This window comes from Ahaetulla prasina, chromosome 2, assembly GCF_028640845.1.
Source record: "Ahaetulla prasina isolate Xishuangbanna chromosome 2, ASM2864084v1, whole genome shotgun sequence".
Taxonomy (NCBI): domain Eukaryota; kingdom Metazoa; phylum Chordata; class Lepidosauria; order Squamata; family Colubridae; genus Ahaetulla; species Ahaetulla prasina.
Genome location: NC_080540.1, coordinates 128720800 through 128741402, shown reverse-complemented (window position 1 = coordinate 128741402; position 20603 = coordinate 128720800). Strand labels below are relative to the sequence as shown.

The 20603-nt window shown below is 40.9% G+C and overlaps 1 protein-coding gene across 1 annotated transcript in view; it reads right to left on the bottom strand.

Annotated features, from left to right (window-relative positions):
• QRICH2 (glutamine rich 2) overlaps positions 1–20603 on the bottom strand; it is a 73674-nt gene that overhangs the window by 12055 nt on the left and 41016 nt on the right. Inside the window, exons 18-24 of the mRNA XM_058171881.1 lie at positions 19479–19601; positions 15354–15428; positions 14309–14473; positions 9414–9535; positions 6217–6282; positions 5859–5960; positions 1168–1336 (exon numbers count right to left, since the gene is read on the bottom strand). Of these exons, the coding sequence (XP_058027864.1) occupies positions 1168–1336; positions 5859–5960; positions 6217–6282; positions 9414–9535; positions 14309–14473; positions 15354–15428; positions 19479–19601 (822 nt within the window). The remainder of the gene's footprint in view (positions 1–1167; positions 1337–5858; positions 5961–6216; positions 6283–9413; positions 9536–14308; positions 14474–15353; positions 15429–19478; positions 19602–20603) is intronic.

The window sequence follows — 20603 nt, the reverse complement described above, 5'->3', positions numbered from 1 at the left end:
CCTTGTTCCCATGAGACTGCCTCATGGCTTGGAACTGGCTGACCATCTTAGACCACTGAGCCTCCAGGCACCGCTACTTGGCCTTGCACTCCCGCAGGTCTTCCCACTGCTTGGAAAGCCTATGCTCCTAGTCCTCAGTGAGGTGCTTCTGCTGAGCCTCCTTCTCAGACAGATCCAATCTGAACTAAGCCAGCTGTTTTGGCAACTCTTTCTCATGGTGGCTGCCTAGCTCCAACAACTGCGTCCAGTTGGAACCCTAAAGAGCCTGGGTGGGCAGGCAAGGAGTGGCTGGGAGGGGAGGGGCGAGTAAAGGCCGGCGAGGCACCCCTTGACGTGAGTGACACTGAGTTGGCCATGCTCACCTAGCCTGCCCACCCAAGTGGTCTTTAGGCAGATCATATTAGTGGTCCACAGGATTTAAAATTATGAATTTAGTGGTCCCTGAGGTCCAAAAGGTTGGGGACCCCTGCCCTAGATGAATACCAGACTCTTCCCCAGGTGTATCAAACTTAATGGCTAACAAATAACCTCAAACAAGTAGCATCCTGCTTGTGGAATGAGCACCTCAGGAAGGGAAACCTGTCAGCCACTAAATGACAAAATCTCAAACCTGTACTACAGGTAGTCCTCGACTTACAATGGTTCATTTAGCGACCGCTCAAAGTTACAACAGAATGGGCCAAAAAAAGTAACTTATGACCATTTTTCACACTTACGACCTTTGCAGCATTCCCATGGTCACATCGATATTCAGACGCTTGGTAACTGACTCATATTTACATCGGTTGCAGTGTCCCAGGATCATATGATCCCCTTTTGTGACCTTCCGACAAGCAAAGTCAACAGGGAAGCCGGATTCACTTAACAACCGGGTTACTAACTTGACAACTTCAATGATTCACGTAACAAATGCGGCAAGAAAAGTTGTAAAATGGGGCAAATCTCACTTAACAAATGCCTCATTTAGCAACAGAAATTTTGGGCTCAGTTGTGGGTCTTAAGTCAAGGACTACCTGTATTTACATCTCCTCTTTAGGTTAAGAGTTCCTTGATGGGCAGATCATGCAAAGCAGTTAAAGGCAGTGCCGACATTTTAGGCTTCAAATGTGATTGTCCAGCTCTAGGTCCGTGCCAATGTTGATCTCCCTCCACCTGGCTCCTCATTACCTTCATCATGGCCATCATAGTGCTTTCATCTGGCTGGATAGAGGGCATACTCTGGCTGAACTGTTGCAGTTTCACATAGCGTCTGAATGGATGGGTGAGGGTATGGCTGCCTCCACAGTGTCGAGGTACATTCATGTAGCTAAAGTCAGCCATCTCCGGAAGTCTCTCTCTGTAAAGAGGCAAGGAGCCATAATTCATCCGAGGCAAAGTCCAGAAGCCCAAAAAGAACAACTGCTTTATTTCAAAAAGATTAGATTCATTTCGGGACATTAGCAGCAGAAGGGAGGGCAAGGGAAGCATTGCAATTAAGAATTAGGACTCAACCAAGTTCAAGATCTGATACGACTTTTCTGTTGTGGCCTGGTTTGAAGTATGATCTTGGCTCTGTGGCCGGTGTGAATGTTTAATTTTTTGGTTCGTTGTGTTGTAAACCAAGCAACTGGATTAATCTGGTGAATCAGAATGTATAAAAGGACAGCACATTTATGTCCTGCCATGCGGACATCCACTACATCTTAGCATAGTACAGCAAAATGACTGATTTTGAACAAAGCAATTTTTCAGGCTCACAGCAAGGGTTAGAATGAAAGAGGGGCCTCTGGGTGGCAATCTGCTCCTATTTCCACCTTTCAAACCTCCCTGTCCCCGTAACAGCTGAACATTGTGTAGCTAAAATTCCAACATTATCAGATAAAATGTGCACCTTTTCTGAAGGAATAGGGGTAGGGTAGATTAGCTATAAAAGAAATAGCATCTCTCAGAGGCCTTCTATCCTCATTCCTATTTTTCATATCCCCAAAAGGGAGAAAGTGCTTTTAAAAATAGCCCTGGCTTCAGGTGATATCATAGGAGAATTCCTGTGCCCAAAGTGGCTTCCTTAAATATTTTTTTTTTATTTGCATTTATATCCCGCCCTTCTCCGAAGACTCAGGGCGGCTTACACTATGTCAAGCAATAGTCTTCATCCATTTGTATATTTATATACAAAGTCAACTTATTGCCCCCAACAATCTGGGTCCTCATTTTACCTACCTTATAAAGGATGGAAGGCTGAGTCAACCTTGAGCCTGGTGGGGCTTGAACCTGCAGTAATTGCAAGCAGCTGCTGTTAATAACAGACTGTCTTACCAGTCTGAGCCACAGAGGCCCTTAATGGGCAATGACATAGTAATCACTCTTCCTAATGTTGATAAAACGATCACCAATGTCTTAGAGAAGGGAGGACCCCCACTGGGCAGGATAACTAGCTCGAGAGTTCTGTTGGGAGAAGGTCAAAATTGTTCGCAACTCAAACTTCTGGGATGGGACAAAATATTAGAACTGTCTTCCTTCAACAGGAAAAGGAAGGCAGGACAGCTGATGTATTGTTCAGCGTTAGACTGAACATCATTTACAATGATGTTCTACACAGGGTCCAAACTCTGGACTCCACAAAGGTACTGATGAGTGATTACATTCCACTGCTATGCTGAAAAAAGTATGCCCACCTGCCCAGAAGACATAAAGGTAAGATGAGATAGCAGAATCAAACAACTGGGAGGTGAGGGAATGTGTGCCTGTGTGTGAGGAAATGGGAGAAACCACCTCATCATTTTGTGTTTGGGTAAATAGCATTTGGGAAAATAGCTTTGCTCAAGCAGTCTTTTCTAAATTCTTGGCAGCCATATTTGCTTGGCAGCCATATTTTAAGCATGTCCTTATTAACTTTGAAAATTCCAAATCTGCCTTCTAGCCTGAAAAGTTAGCATGCTACTTTGCTTCTTCACTATCTCAAATCTGAAATCTCAGTATCTCAAATCTGAAATCTCAAATCGTGTTCACTCTGCCCTTGACTATTGCAAGCCTCTGTGACAAGAAAGCTCCTCAGGATTATGTCAAGGACCGGAAATGAGGAATCAAATGAATACAGGTTCAAATGAATACAGGTTTATTGCATGCCAACGTGCTACAAAAATCTAAACTACTAACAGCCAAAGTGAATTGGTGGTAGATAAGAGTCGAAGGAATTCAAGGTGGGCTGGACTTAGATCTCTTGTGAACACAAAGGGACTCGAGTCTGATGATGCACTTGACACCTCCCTCTGGCTCAGCCTGGTCCTTTCCTACAGATTATATGGTCAATTCTCTCAGCTGTGAATCTCTAGTGTAAAGTTTGGGACCTATTTGGTCTCATGAGTGATGTGATAAGAAGTCCTTTCTCAGGCTTGGACATGTAGAAGTCTCAAACTGATCCTATATGATCACGAAAAACAACCCTAACAAAGCTGGTGGTAATGAAACAATAAACTGTCTTTTGTGGTCCTAAGAAATAAGACCATGTCAGCAGAAAAAGGAAATAAAACACAGAGTTTAGATTAGTTTTGTTTTTGAGCAGGCTCTGCTATGCTTGTCAACAAAGCATAACCCACATTTGCCCTTTATAGAAATGAAAAGGAAAGTCTTTGGGGGTGGGGTATAGATCCTCATTGGAGGCTCCCAACTATTAAAAGGATGGGGATTAGAGAATCAGACTTTTAGACCTTCATTCTTCACAGCAAGAAAACTGTCCTAAGATCTCCATAGGTTACTTTTCTCATATCCTCCCATGATGGCATCAGAGGTGCCAGTGTCTAGAACGTTGCTAGATCTTCCAAAATGGAAAAATAGATAATAAAACCCAAATAATATTTAAAAATTGCCTCATTCTTGCGAGACAGTTAATACAGCATGATATTTTTGTCCTCACGTAAGAAGATGTGAAATAGCAGCTATTTTTAATGCTAAGGTCTGTGAGGTTTTGCAATGGAGCCCATGGCTGGAAAAATGGATGGGTGGATGACCCCATTTGCTTTCTTCAAGTCACAAGTCAGCTGTTTCAGAGCCTAGCTCTCTCAATAGAGACACAGTCCCAGTCTTTACCACTTCACCCTTTCTCTCCTGGTCCGATCCATCCATTTACTGCTTGCTAATCAGATCATATAGAACTCCCTTTTGGCCTATCCCTTTTCTTAAAGACACCAGGAAACATTAAGCTTCTCCACATAAACCCTGGGAACAAATTCACTGAAACACTTGGTAGAGTACATAGCAGCAGCCTGCTTGAGCATCATGTTCCTCGCCTCTGCCTTGAAGGACAGGAAAGCACATAAAACATATGGAACAAACAGAAAGTTATTTTCATAAAGCCACTTCTGGAAAGCAGTTTTCTAGACAGAAAGCAGAATTTCAAGTAGAAAAACCAGACATGCAGCAGTAGCAGGATTAAATTAAGGATTAATATTAAGGTGTAAAGCAGAAATGCAAGCTAAATTGCAAGGTTGGATAACAAGAAATTTGATTACAAAATTCTTGTATCTCACTATAGACGAGAAGTCTAGTCTGAGCCAGACTTAAGCCTAAACTAGTTTGGACATTATTTTCAGATTTGGATTTGCATGTATAGGAGCCACTTTATAGACATCACTGAATACATTGTAACATGATAACAATCAAGTCTGACTTGTTTAGCAAATCTGTGAAGTTTTGAGCCTGTTTTGGGATTGCAAATGATTACCCAAGCAGCAAGTCCAACCACTAAAAGGTTTGTTGTCTGATTACAAACCTACAAAAATGTAAAAGAAGCACATGAAAAGACTGCTTTAGGGTATGGCAAAATTCCTATATGGAAGAAATTTATGTAAATATTTCCTCCTAATTTCATGATACTAAGCATACATATGGAATGTGTGGCTTCCTTCCATATATACAGAGATGACGTACGTACAACTTGAGATAAATTTCTTAATGGAAGCTCCTTTGCTGTATAGCAGTTTTTCAGTGTACAGTATATAAAAGGGAGTAGAGAATCTTCTCAACAAATAAATTATTCCCATCAAATTCCTGGTATTGCAATTGGAGTGCTTGGCAACTGGCTTGTATTTATGATAGTTATAGTATCCTGGGAACACATGAACATGTTCACAATTTTCCTAGCCAGTTTCCAACATGCAAAGTCAATTGAGGAAGTCAGATTTGCTTAATGACTTTTAAGCAATCTAGGAGGCACGATGGCTCAGTGGTTAAAGATGCAAAGTTTGTGAGCTGGAGAGCTGACAGCCCAGGCTTGAAACCGAAGCGTTGTGCAGTGAAATGAACTCCTATTCCTTGCCCCAGCTCCTGCTAACCTTAGCTGTTCAAAAGCAGCAAGCAGCTAAATAAGTACCAGTTTGGTGGGAAGGTAACAGTGTTCTATATACCTCTGGCATATAACCATGCCGGCCACATGACCACGGAAAATGTCTTTGGACAACACTTGGTCCGTAGACTAAGAAACAGAGATGAGCATCTTCCCCTAGAGTTGGATACAACTGGATAGAGGAAACCTTTATCTTTAAGCAATCAGTCTTAAAATTGGGTATAAGCACGTGATGATTCACTTAGAAACAGAAGTTCTGGTCTCAGAACTTTTTTTATTGCAGTTTTATTGCAGTTTTTTTATTGCAGAAGAGGTTTTTCTGGAACCTTGACACGATGGCTGTAAGTTGAGGACTACCTGTACATAACGAAGGTTCCATCCCAAGAACATCATTTGAGCTAGATGGATATTTTGCAGTTTATATATTCATTCCTCCCTATGGATTCCTACTCCAAATCCCTATCACACTCAGTTCCCAAATACAGCGATAAAGAAACTGCAAGCGAAGAAAACACAGAAGCTCCTATCTGCATTTTACTTGCGGTTCAGTTGCCTGATTTGTTCCATTTCATAAACCATATATGGCCGGAGAGATTGATGAGCAGGTAAACCTGGAACAGCTGGGAGAGTCGTAATTCGCCTGTCAAGATAATACGCAGACCAAATAAATAAAGGAGGATGCAGAACAAGTGAAAGAGGAGAGGGCAGCTGCTCCTGGCCTAACACCATACCAGCATTTTATTAATGAAGGAAAGGCCAGCTCCTCAGGAGATAGATGGACATAGGCAGCAACTCACTGAATAGCTGAATCCATAGCTTAGTAGAGGTGTTCCTATACTTGGATCTAAACAGATCGATTACTGATCTGATTTTGAAAGCGTCAAGCAAAGACTTACGGGCCAGGCACCACCATCTCTAAGGGTCGGTCACAAGAAATGCAGTGGAAGTGAGCCAGGAGTCTCCTGTTTGAGAACAAAAAAGAAACAACAAATCAGAGAAGGGAATGGTTGGAGTAGGGGGTAAAAGATACGTTTGGCAACAACAGGAGCATGCTTCTTTTTTTAAACCAAAAGGCCACAGAGCGGGGGATAAACGCAACCTAGCATGTTTATATCATGCAGAGGCATTTTTAACATACCCATTAAATTGAGTATTTATTTCCACAACAAACAATTCCACTTTAAAGAAGCCAAGTAAAATAAAACAAACATTCATTCGAGATCACTAGCTTTCTTCTACCTCCCTTTCTACATGTTTAATCCACTCCAAAGACTCTAGTACCAACGATCCATGGCATTACCAGCTATTGAAACTGATAAGAGCATCACATGTTAAACTGATCATCTCCTCTAGATCTGAGGAAATTGTATCTGCCCAGATGCTACTGACCAGCTCTCTCAGTATGGCCACTTGGGAAGAATGCGGGAGTTGGAGTTTAGCAACCTTGGGGAGGCCACAGGTTGCCTATCCTAGATCCAGCTCTCAGCTCATTCTTGCTATTTGGGAGCAAAGAGATTTCCAAAATAGTCAAACTACATCATCCTTCACCCTCCTAGTGTCCACCCCCTCAGATTGGATTTCAGCTCCCATCATTCCTTCGGGTGGGCTGGCAAAGTCTAATAATAGACTTCTCACAACTTCGTGTGAAAGCAACTGTTCTGGTAGATTTTCAAAGTTTGCTTTGACAAAACAAGGAGGGGTCTTTCCCTCCACACTGCACTTAGTCCATATCTGTTTTCTTTCCAGGACCCAATCTGGGTCAGTCTCCAGGACCAAAAGGTTTGTCTTCCGAGCTTTCAGACTCGTGCTGAAGCCCATCCTCAGGGAAGTTTCTGTGACACAGAGAAGTTCCCTAAGGATGGGCTCCAGCATGAGTCCAAAAGCTTGTAAGACAAACCTTCTGGTCCCGGTGACCGACCCAGATTGGATCCTGCAACATTATCCTGGGATATATATATTCACTTCCATTTGCCCTTTTTCCCCTCCCTTTCATTGAAGGCCGACTTATCCACTGCACCACTGCCTTGCAAGTTCCTTCTGAGGAAATAAGATCGCTATGGTGACCTTCCTATCCCAAACATGACATATCTTCACCTAAACCCTCACAATATGTTCAGGTCTGGGATGTGGGACCCTGACTCAGGAACTGGCACTGTCCCCAACACTGCGTGAGACAAATCTGAGCAGAAGACTTACCAAGCCCCCTTTTTCTCTGCAAAGTATCCTCAAGAGAAACACACACATCCAAAGTCCAAGGGAAACATGCTTCTTGGCAGCCAGTGCCTCCCCCCATGTTTGCATCTTATTTCTTCATGTCTTCACATATAATCACTCTCTGATTTAATTAAAGGATTTTCAAAGCAAGACACCAGTACAGGCAGGACAACTCCTGGGATGTCAAGATAGCTAGACAAAGAGATTCTGCTACATCTTATACAATGGACACTTAGCATAGGAGTGTTTGGTGTATTATTACCTAACAGTATGTAGTAGGAATTGCTGATTTGCACTGCTAAAGTAATCACATTCATAGCAGCTTTCCCCTCCTCTCTCCCTTGTCAATAAGCTGTGCCAGTAGGTCACACAAAGCACAAGTGCCCTCTGGTGATACAACAGCGTGGTTGCAGCTTGCCATTCTAAAGGACTGGACTGCAGGTAATCCTCAATTTATGACCACAATAGGGACCAGAACTTTGGTTGCTAAGCAATTGTTAAATGAGTCACACTCAATTTTACAACCTTTTTCCCATGGTCATTAAGTAAATCTGGCCTCCCTCATTGATTTTGCTTGACTGAAACCCGCTGAGATAATTGCAAACGGCTATCACGGGAGGCCAGGATACTGCAATCATCATAAATTCATAAATACATAAAGGTAAGGTAAAGGTTCCCCTCCCACATACGTGCTAGTCGTTGCCGACTCTAGGGGGCGGTGCTCATCTCCATTTCAAAGCCGAAGAGCCAGCGCTGTCCGAAGACATCTCCATGGTCATGTGGCTGGCATGACTCAATGCCAAAGGCGCACGGAACACTGTTACCTTCCCACCAAAGGTGGTCCCTATTTTTTCTACTTGCATTTTTATGTGCTTTCGAAACTGCTAGGTTGGCAGAAGCTGGAACAAGTAACGGGAGCTCACCCCATTACACGGCAGCACTAGGGATTCAAACCGCTGAGCTGCCGATCTTTCAATCGACAAGCTCAACGTCCTAGCCCCTGACCCACCGCATCCCTCATAAATACATAACAGCTGCCAAGAATCTGAATTTTGATCATGTAGCCAAAGGCACACTGTAATGGTCACTAAGTGCAAGGACCAATCATAAGTTGCTTTTTTCAGTGTTTTTGTAACTTTGAATGGTTTTTAAAAGAATGGTCGCAAGTCAAGAATTACCTGTATTGACTAGGTGAAGGTCTGGGAAAGCAAGCAAGAGTTCAGATAAGAGTTCAATAGCTTCAGGTTTAAGAGTTGAACACCGGCTGTCATAATTGTTAGTAAAGAAAAGTGTATTCTCTTTCAAATAAAGCTCAATTCCTGATTATGTGAACATATCCCTAGTTTTTCTTGAACACCGAATGGAAAATGGTTGCCTCTATTTTATTCTGGGATGGTTTCCAAAACTTACCTATAATCCTGAGGTTTCCTATCAGCATCAAATCCAAACACTAACCCCCCAAACTGGTGGTGTTTTTTTTGGGGGGGGGGAGGCATAAATACTGCTATGTTCATTGTGGTAGCTTGGAAACATTTACATTTTCTGCAAAAGCTCTATTTTTGTTGTTAGACTGGGGTCGAGATGGGGAGCTTACTTTAATTTTCTCAAAATATGCCAGGTACTTGGAGATGCTGAAGGGAAATGTAAATGATGACTCAGCACACTGACATTCTCCTCAAGTAAAGCACATTTTGGCTCAATGTATGTGGTATCAGGGATTACAGGCTGCGTGCAAAGACCCATTTTCTTTTCTTATTTTTAACCGAACCACAAGTGTAGGATAGGAAGTCCAGGCTGACAGCTGTTACCACTGAACATCTGCCCATTCTTGTACTGGGCTTTCTTAATGCTACAGCTGTCTTTCTCTAGACTCTCTTACCTTCTGATCCCTGCAGCCTCATCGCCTTCATCTTGTGGAACCCTTTGCTTCAACTGTTTCCGAATATCTTTCCAACGATCCTCCAGCTGCTGCCTAAATGGATCCAGTTCTAAGCGGTCCAGCTGTTCAGAAAAAAAATCAGGGATTCTGGGGCTCAAGGCACTGAAACCAAGACTAGATTAACTGTCACACCATGTGCAATACAGACTCACAGAGACCTATTAAACTCCCTTCAGGAGAATCCAAACAGTAATGTGACCCATTTCTCTTTCCTGAAATATGTACCTATAGGTACCTATCAACTCATCATGTAGCAACAATATTTTTGCTTTCAAAGAATTGACAGTACTGGATATTAGTTTGATATGCAAAGGAAGAGTTTTACTTCCAACGCAGGGGCAAAGTCCAAGCATGGAATAGAAGATTTGAAGAAATATGCAGTTGACTTGGAAAAAGAATAAAACAATAATGGGACTCAATCTCCAGCCTCATGAGAAAAGGCTGGAATATTTGAAATTCCTCAGCTTTGGGAAAAGGGCAGCTGTAAGGAAACATGGTTGAGACATAGAGAATCAAGCATGGCCTACAGAAAGCGGAGGAAAGATTTTTCTCCTCATCTTTCTCTTTTTCTGCTTTTTGCATAACTTATTCTGAAAGTGAAATTCAGACACTTGGCAACTGATGCATATTTATGATGGTTGCAATGTCCTGGGGTCATGTCATCACTTTTTGTGACCTTCTAACAAGCAAAATCAATGGGGAAGCCAGATTCATTTAATAACCGTGTTACTAACTTAACAACTGCAGTGATTCACTTAACAACTGTGGTAAGAAAAGTCATAAAATGGGGCAAAACTCACTTAACAACTGTATCAGTGAGCAACAGAAATGTTAGGCTCAATTGTGATCATAAGTCAAGGACTACCTGCATCTGTGTATGCATGCAAAACATTGGGACCAGAAGTCATTCAGTCAAACTGGACTAGAAGCTGATGGAAAATACAGGTAGTCCTTGGGTTACAATCACATTTTAAGCAACCATTTAAAATTACAATAACACTGAACAAGGGAGACTTACAACAACTCCTTAGAGTTCCAGACATTGCAACAAGCTGAGGTCACATGACTGCATTTCCTGCCAGATTCCCACAAGAAAAGTCCAATTGGGAAGCTGGCAGGAAGTCAGAAGTTGCGATCACACATGAGATCCTCATTTAATGAGCCATGTAATCCTTGTTTAACAACAGCAACCAGAATTGCTGTTAAATGCTGTGGTTAAGTGACATGGTCACATGACATCATGCTTTCCAACTGCACTGTTTAGCAACAGCTCCAATTACCATTGTAATCTAGGATTACCTGTAGACAAAAGGTAACTCTTCACACAGAACATAATTAACCAATGGAATTGATTACCATTAACTTCTTCTCATTGAAACCACTAGGATATATTTTGCATGTATTAGGAAGAACATGGAAAGGGAATGAAGCGAAATATTCATTCCTTTTTTGCGTGTAGGATAGGTTACCACAAGACTGGCAGCTTAAGGCAAACACTCTGATTTTTATTTCAACATTGCCAAGCTTGTGGAACAGAAGACGGTTGTGGATCATCTTCAAATCTCTCCTAAGGGACTAGGCAGTGGAAACAGCAGTGATGTCAAAAAGCCCACAGGCAAATATAAGAGGTCTGGGAGCTAATGTAGGCATTAGGTCTTGGCAATCACTATTCCCTAATAGAGGAGAAGCCAGCAATAGCTCCTTGGCTGTAGAATCTGGCATTTGGGGAAAGTAAAGCACTTACGGAGTGGGTTAAAATCAAAAGCAGGAAGACTTCAAACACATTCAGCAAACAGAAAGGAGGACATCTGCTGTTCTGCTGGCACTCTGTTCTTTGTATTGTGTAGCAATACAAATCTGGTGCTGTTCTCTCTATAGGCTTGGTTCTTTAAAGAACATTCCCTCTGCTGGTGCCATGTCAGCATGAAGATAAAACAATGTAACATGGAATTTTTTTTCCTATCATAAAAATCAGCAGGCACCCATTGCCATGTATATTTTACATGCTTGAAAGACTTATCCATGATTTAAAAGGGAAAAAAGATGATGAATGAATAGCTAAAAGCAAAGATGTTTCTCAAATATCTGTATTTCTCAAGTACAGAAAGATGTAATGAATGCTGTTGGTATAAAATGCCTTTAAGTAGTCTATTTTTACTTTTCTCTTATTTCCTGCCTTTAGTAACATTGCCTAACTCAAAGTAACATTGCCTAACTCAACTCCCAACACAATAGAATAACATCTGCATGACTAGGACATGTAATATTAGTCCAGAAACAGTTAACTGGCTTCTGTTTAGGGCCTGCGTACAAAAATAAAGACGTCAGCTTAAATTTTTGTTACTGGGATCAGCAAATGGTTATAGGAAAGATTTATCTAACATGCTAAACAGGCTCTCCTGAACTGGGAGAATCCTTATCTAATACTACCGTCTGCTATTTTCTTGTGCACATACCAGTATATGGGAAGCTGATTCTTTAACATCAGTTATGTCAGACCTTTACATTTATCAAATCTGGATCTCATTCCTTTCCTTACTTTTCTGCTGTGTCAATGGTGGATTTCTGATCCTTTTCAGGAAAACTTTCTTAGAAGTGGACCAGGTACAGTATTTATTATACATTTCTTCCTTGCGGCTTGTCGATATAAAACTGTGAAGAAGTTAACTGTTGGACTTTGTTTAGGTCCTTTGTTTAACTTGCATAAGTGGAGATTTATCATTGGTATGATTCTTCCCCCACATATTCAGGTAATGCTTTCACGGCCACATAGGCTGAAGCTTGTTTCATTTATTTTAAGACAGGAATGCAGCACTGTCCAAAAGAAGACACCTAGACTGGCATTAAACATCGTTAGGGATAAACGAATAGGAATTATTGCAGTCCTCTTCAATAGTTCCATTGGGTAGATATGTCGCCTGGAAACAGTTGCTCCTTGAAACAAGTGTCTCTCAGGACTTCATTCTGCCTGCAGTGCTCTTATCAATAATATGAATTTGCCAGGGGAGATAATCATGAAATCTGGAGCTGGGTGTTATATCTATGCTGATGATATCCTTTTTCTCTGTAACATCTTCAGGTAATAATCAGGTTTCCTTGCATCCATACCTATAGTTGATAATGGCTGGATAATGGACAGTAATAAACTGAGGCAGTAACGATTAGCACCTTTCATTAGCTTTGCCTGATGTACCAATTTTGGTTGATACACCAAATTCACCCTTAAAATGATGCATATTAATAACATCCAAGTTTGATCCCTGTGACATACTGGATGTGTGACTGCTTTTGTATCTATCCTAGAAACGTCAACTGGTTCAGCACTCACCAGCCAAATCTGTCAGGAAGAACTCAAAAGAATCACATTATACCTGTGTTAAAGACATTGGACTGACTATCAATTTGCCTTTGGGTGAAGTGTGAAGGTGTATTATTATCTTATTATCTTTAAACCAGTATATGATTCAGTTCCAGCCTCTCTGAGGAAACACCTCTACAAGATTCCCCAGCCCTATACACACCTAGAGATTATTTGGAAATTCACCTACAATTGCTTAGGTCAAGTCTTCTCTCTAGCCCCTCCATCCTCTGGAACACAATCCCTGCTGGGTTATGGCCCTAACAGCTTTGCTGCCTTTCAAAAACAGCCTAAATACACCTTGTAAACTGCTTTTAATTGTTATTGCTAGTTTTTCCTACTGTCTTGAATTTTAATTTCAATGTTGCGTCTTACTATAAACTTCCAAGGGACTTTGGTACTTGGCAGTACAATAAGTTTAATTAATTAATACATGAATAATAAATACGTGGTTGATTTGCTTCTATACAGTTTTTCCTTAGTGTTCATACCACAAGGGATTCTTAATTCTTTCACTTTTTTTCTTTGTGATTTTATTAAATTTTTGCTCCTGTGTTTTGAATTTCTTTATATTACTTATTTACGCTGGGATCGTATTTTCTGTAAGAAAGCCTTCTCCTACAAGGAAGTAGAGGGAAGGGCTGATAGAATTAATTCCAGAAACATTCCATGCAAAGAAGCATGGAAAACAGTAGTGAAATTGTTCCTATAAAGCTATCCTTTTTATTTTACTGTTTCTGCCTTTCTATTATCCATGCTCCAAGTAGTTTATGACAGAAAAATTTTCAATGAAGCCTCATAAATAGTAATAAAATTAATACTTTCTTATTATGATTTTTGTAGAAACAGGATAAGCAATTGGAGCTGAAGAAAGAATAAAAAATAACAATGTAAATGAAGCAAAAGACAGGAAAATAATAGTCTTGATTTGTTGCCTACACAATAAAAGCATAGGCATTGAGGAGATCTCCTTGCAGAGCTTTCTTTGCCACCAGAGAAAAGGATCTATGTTCCCCCTTTCTTGTCATAGCTCATACGGCAGGGGTAGCTGAATAATTGGAGGAAACTAGAGGGCTCATAATTTTCATCTCAGTTTGTTTACAACCTCTTTCAGCTTCCTACTCTCTAGTGGCAGTGAAGCCAAATTCTCAAATTCCCAGCCAGAGATGTTAATTCTCAGTGCATCTGGGAAATACCAGCTTGGGGAAACGATGTGTGGGTTAGTGCTCTTTAGATCAAAAACAGAATTTTCACTGTGTCCAAAAACAAGCTAGAAGTCAGGATGCAGAGATAATGTGCTTCAAGTTCACCTGGTTATAGGGGAAAACACCAGTGATGTATTCTACTATCTATACATGTTCCTGGCCAAGGAGAAAAGGACCAACATTTCCCTAAGGTGCTTAGCAGCCTCACCGCACATCACAATATGGACCACTAGCACAAATAGCTCTTGCTAAGAGGGATACATCTTGCTTACCTTGGAGTCCATTTCAATCAAGAGTTTGTCCAGCATTTTCTGCCAGTCTTGTTCCTGCCCAACCATCTTATTTAGGAGTTCCTGCATCATCTTATGTAGCTGTTCTGTGGTGGCATCAAACTGGGTGCGACTGACTTTTGCCGCAAGGGCAGTCTTATCTGCTTTCTGAAAATGAAGAGAAAGGACAGCGATAGATCTTTGGTTTCATTGATATCTAAGGATCTCTCCCTCTTCTGCCCTCCAGAGCCACAAATTACATGAAAGTCAAAATAGCATTACTCCTACCTGACCCAATCTCAAAGGATGATAAATGCAAATAGTCCTCAGTTGATAACCACTCATTTAATAACCATTCAAAGTTATGATGGTGCTGCATGAGAGGCAGAGCTAGGCTCTCCTAGCAACCCCACTCCAAGCCCCGCTATGCTTCTCCTCCCCACCACTCGCATGTCTTCGTGCACCATCTGTACCCAGCCACAGCCATCCCAAGTTCTGCCATGCTCAGGCCACACCACGCCATCCCTAAATGCATCCACACAAACCCTCTTCCACCCAGCAGCAGTCACCCCAAGCCCCACCGCACTTGTGCTGTCCCTCCCTGGCCATTCCTTCCTTTCTTTCTTTCTAATCCAGTAACAGCCATTTACCTGCCTGCCAACCGGCTTTCAAGCCACCTAAAATGTGCAACCTCCTGCCGGCTTCCCAATTGACTTCGATTGTTGGAAGCCAGCAGAAAGTTGTGAGGAGGTGCTTGCTTATCAGTTCACTTCCCTGGTGGACAGCAGCAACTGGGACTGCAGGGATTACCATCACCAAGTGATGCACTCACATAACACCGCACGGTACATCCACATCACTTAGGAATGGAAAGTCCAGTCCTAGTTGCCATTGTAACTCAAGGTTACAATGTATTAGGATCATCATTCAAAACAGAGTAAGCTTGCTATTCATGATTGCCCCACAGGCTCCGTTTGTGAATAAAACTTTCTCAGGTGTTCCCCAAGGATGGTATATCCATTGTATGTCAGTAAGTCAAACTCCTTACCACATGGATTTCGGTCTCTAGGGAATCTTTGTCAACTTTTTCATTTTCCAGTTTCTCCAGTGATTTGTACAATGCCTTTAAGAGAACACAAAGCAAAATGAAATGACATTGTTACCAAAACAAAAACTCTAGTCCCTGTTAAGTTTATCATCACCACTATCTTTACAAACGATCTGTAAGATCTTCCCTATTTCTGTAGGCCTAGATGTTGCCTATATTCTACCACATAAAAGAGATAAACATCCTATGGTTGATGTAAGGGATACATCACTGGTGCTTATGGAAGTGGGTTTGCCATTTCCTTCTTTCAGGATGTTTTTTCAACTTCCTAGTCATCTCCTAGTTTGTGCTCCCCTGCTCCCCCCCCCCATGCACATACAACAAGAGTCTACAGTTATTTATTCTATCACTCCTCCTCGGAATGTACCCCCATTGCACAGCTCCATATTTTGAGTTCAGCACTGCAAGAGTCACTGGGTAACTGAGTCCAACAGGAAAACACGAAGTCCAGGATAGCAGTCGACGAATCGAACGAGTCAAGATATATGGCATGAGCGCACAAGGCACAGAAATAGGCACATTGCTGAAGGAACACTCAATTCCTCAGGGCAGGATTAAGAAAGCAACACCAGTACAGCCCTTCATGAGAGGTAAGGTTGCCTTCTCATGACTAGTCTAGCTGACTAGTGTTGTGCCCCTCTCCTTTCTGCTCTATGTCTCCTTGGATCAGGAGGAAGTGTGAACTCCACTTCCTCTTCATTGCTAACTGGTGGCCGCTGCTCCCAGTCTTTGCTTGGAGCCTCCTGTCCATCTTGCTGCAAAACCGTGGCTCACTTCACTCAGCCTGAGCCTGAGGCTCCTCCGATTGACCCAGCTGAGGCTGCTCCATCAGGCTAGCACTCCCCAAGCCCTGATCCTGACCAAAACTTGGCTCTGCACTTTCCTCTGCTGACTCAAACTCACCCTCCTCTTCTGAACTCTCGTCCGGAGAGGGATCCAGGGGCAGATCCATAACATAGTTTTAAAATCCCCTAGTGGTTCCCCATTCAAGTAGTAGGCAGGTCCTACTTTTCTCCAGGTACTCAAGATGTAGCCAAAATGGTTTCAAGATGCCCCAATAGTTTATATCTTTCATATCCTATTAGTGGTTATAGTGTACACTAATTTTAAAAGGGCTATGTTTAACCAGTGATGTCACTGAAGTAAAGAACATTCATGTGATTCTGGTGTCATCAGGTCATGACCCCTACTGGATATGACATGTTTAACCTAATCCCATCAAAAAGAAAAAAAAAGCTGCTAATCAAGCCTAGAGTGAATGATTAACTTAACCCTAGCTCTAATCCTATATGGATTTGAATCAAAACTATCTTATGTTATTATCTTACGTGTCTAATGTTATTAAACAAGATATTCTCTCTGTCCTTCTGTCCTCTCAGGCACAAAATAATTTCACTGAACTATTTCAATCACAGATTTAAGCAGATCAGTCAATCAAGTTGGCATTGACATGGATTGTCTGTTATTGCTGGTAGCAAAGGCAAACCCACAACAATAGTATTTGTCCTGGCAGTTTTATCTGTGGCATCTGATACCTTTCATCACAAAAATTTAATATCTGTTTTGTCTTCACTGAACCTGAATTGGGCACTATTTCCCATCACATTTTTCCTACTTATTTCTGTTTTGGGTTTTCAATCCTTTCCTTTATCGATGAGTGTCCCTCAGAGTGTGGTCCTAGGTCCAATTTTGTTCGTTTCTGATACTTTGTTTTCATTTCTTTACAGTTTAGCTATCCTGCTCATGACATCCAGGTGTATTCCTCAACCCCAGTCTTGGCATGGATAATCTATTGTGGTCTTGCCTCTCCAAGTGCCCGAAATGTCCAGCTGGATGTGTTCTCCCCAACCTAAATTAAATTTGGACAAGGCTGAGCTTATTGCTTTTTCACTTGACCATCCTTCCTTCTGCCTTTCACTTTTTGAGACTGATGTCTCTGATGGTATATAAGATCTGGACTTCTTAGCAATGTTTCATCAATACAATTACAAAATCTTGTCACTTTCATCTTATGTGTATCCAGAATTCCATCCACTTTTCCCCTAAGCATTTGCTTCATGCCTTGGTGGTGGTTCATTTGAATAATTGCAACAGTTTTTTGGCTGATCTTTCAGAATCTACACTCTGCCCTTTGGTTCAGGTCCAGAATAAGGCAGCCCATGTGGTCCTGGACCTCCCTGGAGTCACCTTTATTTCTTCCTTCCACCAATATTTACATTGGCTAGGTCTTCAGAAGCATTAAAAGTTTAAACAGCTGGTGCTGATTTTCCAGGCTGTGTGTATAGAACACCTACTTATTTGAACAACTTGGTAACAATTCTTGCTTCTGTGTGCTTAGTTCAATTGTGTAATCAGGGGCACTTAGTTTTCCCTCGGGTCAGAAGAGCTGTCTCACATCTCTTACTCTTTGGATTTGACTCCCCCTTAAACTATGTTTGGCTTTCAGTCTCCTCAGAATTTAAAATGCTTCTTTTCTTTCAGTGGCTCAATACTCAATACTGATTTCAATTGTAGTTGTCTTGGGATTAGATGTCTTAATAATTGTTGTCTTTTGATTTTAGCTTATACCATTGCTTACTTACACTGCTTATACTTATACTGCACTATACTATACTTTATGCCCTTAAATACTAGCCACATGTATCTAAGAATCTTATTTTTCTGCAACAAAAACAAAGCTATAAAGAGGCAAGAACTTCATGCGTTAATATTTACATCTATCTATATACTATTAAAACTCTCATCCCATGATCATTAACTGGGTGAAATAACACATCATAGGCAACAGTTTTTGAACCAAGATACCTCAAATTGGCTAATTTACAGAATGAGTTAAATCTCTGACTCATGATTCTCATGGAATGGAACTTTGGCAAATTCTTATAAAACATTTCCTGACATAAAAATTATCATAAAACAGTGTATGATATACTACAAAATTTCACAGGACATTTCCTTTGCTAATGTTTGACAGTGTTATATAGTTCAACATGGGTTATTTTCAAGGCAGGTACATCTTTGAATGTATCCCAACTTTTCCAATCATGGCAGTACATTAGTTCTGTCGTTGTTGAAGTCCCCGAGGAATCTGGTAAGGAAATATTTCTGAAAGGATAACCCAATGTGTCACAGGTTGTCTACAATACAACTAAAATTCTCATGTCTGATTGTTTATAAACTTCATTTGGGCAAAATTGCCATAAGGCAACAGCTTTTGAATCATTGTATCTTAAATGGCTTAATAAAAAAAATGCATCCAAAATCCAGGACCCATGATTTCCATGGGACTGAAATTTGGCAAACTTGTAGTCATTTCAGTGCTCATGCACTGCTATGCTGCCATGCATCCCTGGTCAACTGTGGCCATGCCATGTATCATCCTTTCCAACAGTTGCCTGCCAGCTTCCTACAAGGAAAGTTAACTGCTTGTGGTTACAGGTAGCCCCTGACTTACAAAAGTTGATTGAGTGACTGTTTGAAGTTACGACGGCACTGAAAAAGTGGCTTACAACCATTTTTCATACTTATGACCATTACAACATCCCCATGGTTACGTGATAAAAATTCAGATGCTTGGTAACTGACTCACATTTACAATGGTTGCAATGTCCCAGGATCATGTGATCACTTTTTGTGACGTTCTGATAAGCAAAGTCAATGGGAAAGCCAGGTTCACTTAACAATTTGTGTTACTAACTTAACGACTACAGTGATTCACTTAACAACTGTGGCAAGAAAGGTTGGAAAATGGTGCAAAACTCACTTAACCAATGTTTCACTTAGCAACAGTAATTCTGTGGTCAAAAGTCAAGAATTACCTATATTCTGTTTCTCTGCTTAGATAAGGAAATACCTCTGAAACAATGACCCTATGGACCACAGGTTATCTACTATTCTTTCTTTCTGGGCCATTCTGGCTAATAACTACTTTAAGCCTTATTATATAGCAAGGACAACAATCCTGATCAAAAACAGAACTGATATCCATTGCATTCAGAACAGTTTCCAAGCACTTCTTCCCATTTTTTTGATCCCACTTGCTAATTTTGACTCAAAATTACGTACACTGATCTCTTTCTGTTTCTGGTGATGATCTTCAACAAGATTGCCAGTAGTGGCATTCAGCTTCTCACAATCTTCTTGGACTTGCAGGATAGTACTCTGGATTTGGTTGAGCATCTCTTCTTCCTGATTGGAAAAAAGCATGAATACTAAAGTTAACCCCCAAAAAAGTGATGGTTTTATTAATCCGCCTGTTCTATTTTTCAGAGTTCAAGCTGCTGCCTTTGGGCAACTTGGAATAAATAATGAAAGTTCAATCCATCTCTTCATGACAAATAGGGAATCCTGCAAAGAAAGTTTGCTCCAAAAGTCAGCAGGAGATATTTTATTAGAATAATAAAATAAACTCAAGATATATGAGGAATAATATAAATGGATCTTTGTTATATAACAGGCACAGACATTGTCTACAACCTGGGCCCTGGTTTACTTTTACTTACGAAAATCAGCTGTTATATACTGGTATATTCTGACTTCCCATTAAAAGGTTGGAAGAAACCAAATAGGAATACCCTTGGCATAGTAATGAAAGATAGATTCATTTCTAGTACACTGACATGCTCTTTGGGTGCTACTTATTCTCTTTTAGGCTTAGATTGATATGTGACAACCTAAAAATCACATTAATCTGAAACTGAGGGAAACTCCATTGTTAAATGCTGTGCCAACATCCAAGTTCAAGAAGCACATAACACAAAAAGTAATTATGTCAGACTGGAGTCCCTGCATTCAACCTTCAAGGCACCCTTCGAAGACTATGTAAGAATAAGAGAGTAAAATAGAAGTTTACAAAAAATTCAAACAAAACAAAGCCCCTGTGACCTTGGAAATTGGCCACTTGAACAGACATGTCTGCACATGGTTCTAAAAGTCTGATAGTCTTTTAGAACAAAACCAGAAACCTTGTATAAGGTTGAAATTTGTGCCATAATTTGTGCCATAATTTCTTCAGCTATTTTAAATTAAAGATAAAACAGCAGACACATCAATGGAACAAAAGCAAAGCAAAGCATAACAGGCTTACTAATGGCGTATTATAGGGGATAGATAGGCTGCAATTCCAAAAATCAACAATCTTACTGAACTTCATGATGTAACATAAGTTTTAAGATAAGCCTGGCCAAGCAC